We start from the raw sequence: 2,500 nt of genomic DNA, 5'->3' as shown, positions 1-2,500 counted from the left end.
CTACTAGTCAGCCAACATTTCAAAATGTTAAAAGAACAAAAACAAAAGAAGATGGTGACGCTGAGACCAAAGTAGATTATAACTGCTCTGCTCAAGAGGTTTCAGAGATGAATACTAGCAAGTAGCCTAGAGATCATTCTTAAGATACTTTGGCAAGGAAATGTGGCTGCCCCCCCCCCCACACACACACCCATCCTTAAAATCTGCCTAAGGCAAGAGAAGAGAGGAGGAAGGAGGGAAGATATAGATCCTTGGGGCTCTTTGTGTTCTTTCTCACACTCTGACTGTTCTACCTGCCCTGCCCTGCCCTCTCCCTGGACTCCCGCTGAAGGCTAAGGTGGTGACCCATGAACCCTCAGCACTCCCACAATTCAGCCTGTTTCCCATCAGTACAGCCTATTTGTCTTTTTTATTCCTCCTCCAGGAGCAGGCTTCCTAGCTTCACCCTCAGGCCTTTGGGGACAGTTCCTAACTGTCAGAAGCCAGCTGACCAACCCAGCCAAGTCAGTTCTCAGTGATGAGGTAAGTTCCCAGATAGACAAGCTTCCTCTAGTTGGCTCTGTGCAGTTAGAAGGAAGCCAGGGTAAGTGGCCCCTGTTCCTCTGTACCTGAAAGGGCATAAGGTTGGTACCCACTGGTCAGGCTCTACTTAGCTGACAGCAAGGCTCTCAAACTGCAGAGCGGTAGGTAAATACTTGTACAGCACACATCTCTGGCCCCCGTTTCTGTTCTCAAAGAATGAGGTTGAGGGTCGTCTAGAAGCCATGTACTATCTCAGAGAACCACTGTGCTAGTAAAAGATCATTCCGAAGCCCTGTGTCATTGGGCAGGAAGATGTGGTACTCTCTTGACATCCAGCTGACACACCCTGTCCTTTGACTACTCACAATAGGATTCTGTTGCAGCACTGTGCGCTCCAGGTCACCTTGCTCCCAGAATTCAGCAGCCACCAGCAGAGCCACCTGCAACCGATGGACCCGATCACATACATATACATACATACATACATACATACATACATACACATACATACATACATATACATACATACATATACATATATACATACACACATGCATACACACGCATATATACATACATGCATACATACACATACATGCATACACACATACATATACATACATATACATACACACATACATACATACACACCCATATATACATACATGCATACATACACATACATACATACACATACACAGCCCAATACCCTACCCCTACTCCCATTTCACTTGTGTTTCAAGCTCAGCAAAGAGGAAAGCCCGCCCACCCCTTCCCTGGTACTCATCACTGGAGAGGCCAAGAGGGTGGAGTTGGGCTAAGAGGGTCCAGCCTCAGTTACTGTGGTCAGCAGTACTGAGCTCCCTCCACCAGGGCAGGAAGTGTCCATACCTTGCTCTGTACCTCCCAGGGCTTGGTGATGGCTGAGAGATCACAGGCGGTCATCATCATAGCCCTGAGCAAACAGAATACTTTCAGTCCGAAGCCATTTAAAGCTACAAAACCCAGTTAATTCAGTTCCCCTCACTTTTCTCTGACCCCTTCCCAGTAGGTAACTCCACCATTCTGTGAGGCAGGGGCTTCCTCTTCCCATTATATCTAGAGTTTCGAGTCAGAGGTTGAGTCCTGCCTCTGTATATAATCAGAGGTTTGTCTTTGGGCTCAGCTCTCTAAGTCTCCACTTTCCTGTCTGCAATGATAGTCATGCTCGTAGATTAGACACAAGGCTAAGTGAGACAATAAACATGAAATTCATCCTGTAGCAGCCAGACATGGTGTGTGTGCAGTGAACTCACTGGTTATCTATCTATTCCTGTCGAGATGAAGCTGGGCCCTTACTCTATATTATATAAACTGTTTTCTCTGGCTGTGTCTTGCCCCGGGACTCCATTCTACTAAAGAGACAGGAGTCTGCACTTTGCTGGACACACAAACATCACTTCCTATCTAGCACCATGCACGTGGTGCAGATTGATAGTTTATTCCCCAAAGTCGAAAAGGGTGTCAGGTTGAAGAGATGTCTCAGCCATTAGAACGCTTGCCTTGAAAGCATAAGGACCCGAGCATTGATCTCCAGCACCCATGCACCAAGCCAGGCATGGTGGCGTGCCCCTATAATCCAAGCCCTGGAGGCAAGGAAATGGGAGCCTTCGGACTCACTAGCCAGCCAGATAGCCAACGGGAGTCTCCGGTTCAGTGAATGGTCCAGTCTCACACTGATGAGAAGGCAGGCCAGGAATTCCTACACAGTGGGTACAGCGGAGAGTAGAAGGACCAGGACAGGGAGGAACTGGGGCCACCAAGGGAGCAGAATGAGAAAATGTTCCAGTCAGCTCCTGGGCTTTGAAGTTGTGCTGGCTAATATTAGGTCTAGTTGATGCACGGACTAGAGTTATCTGAAAGGAGGGAACCTCAAGTGAGAAAATGCTCCATAAGATCCAGCTGTAATTTAAAAAAAAAAAAAAAATCAGGCCGGGCG

At 47.6% G+C, this 2,500-nt stretch overlaps 1 protein-coding gene across 5 annotated transcripts in view; it reads right to left on the bottom strand.

Annotated features, from left to right (window-relative positions):
• The window catches only part of Pde6a (phosphodiesterase 6A), a 106,178-nt gene that overhangs the window by 6,326 nt on the left and 97,352 nt on the right, over positions 1-2,500 (bottom strand). For all 5 annotated transcript variants that reach the window (XM_031365800.1, XM_031365799.1, XM_031365797.1 and 2 more), the window contains 2 exons: positions 1,414-1,477; positions 888-962 (listed from right to left, as the gene is read on the bottom strand). In XM_031365800.1, coding sequence (XP_031221660.1) covers positions 888-962; positions 1,414-1,477 — 139 coding nt within the window. The remainder of the gene's footprint in view (positions 1-887; positions 963-1,413; positions 1,478-2,500) is intronic.

This window comes from Mastomys coucha, unplaced genomic scaffold (genome assembly GCF_008632895.1).
Source record: "Mastomys coucha isolate ucsf_1 unplaced genomic scaffold, UCSF_Mcou_1 pScaffold13, whole genome shotgun sequence".
NCBI lineage: Eukaryota > Metazoa > Chordata > Mammalia > Rodentia > Muridae > Mastomys > Mastomys coucha.
Note: the sequence above shows the minus strand (reverse complement) of the source record. Positions and strands in the feature narration are given on the sequence as shown.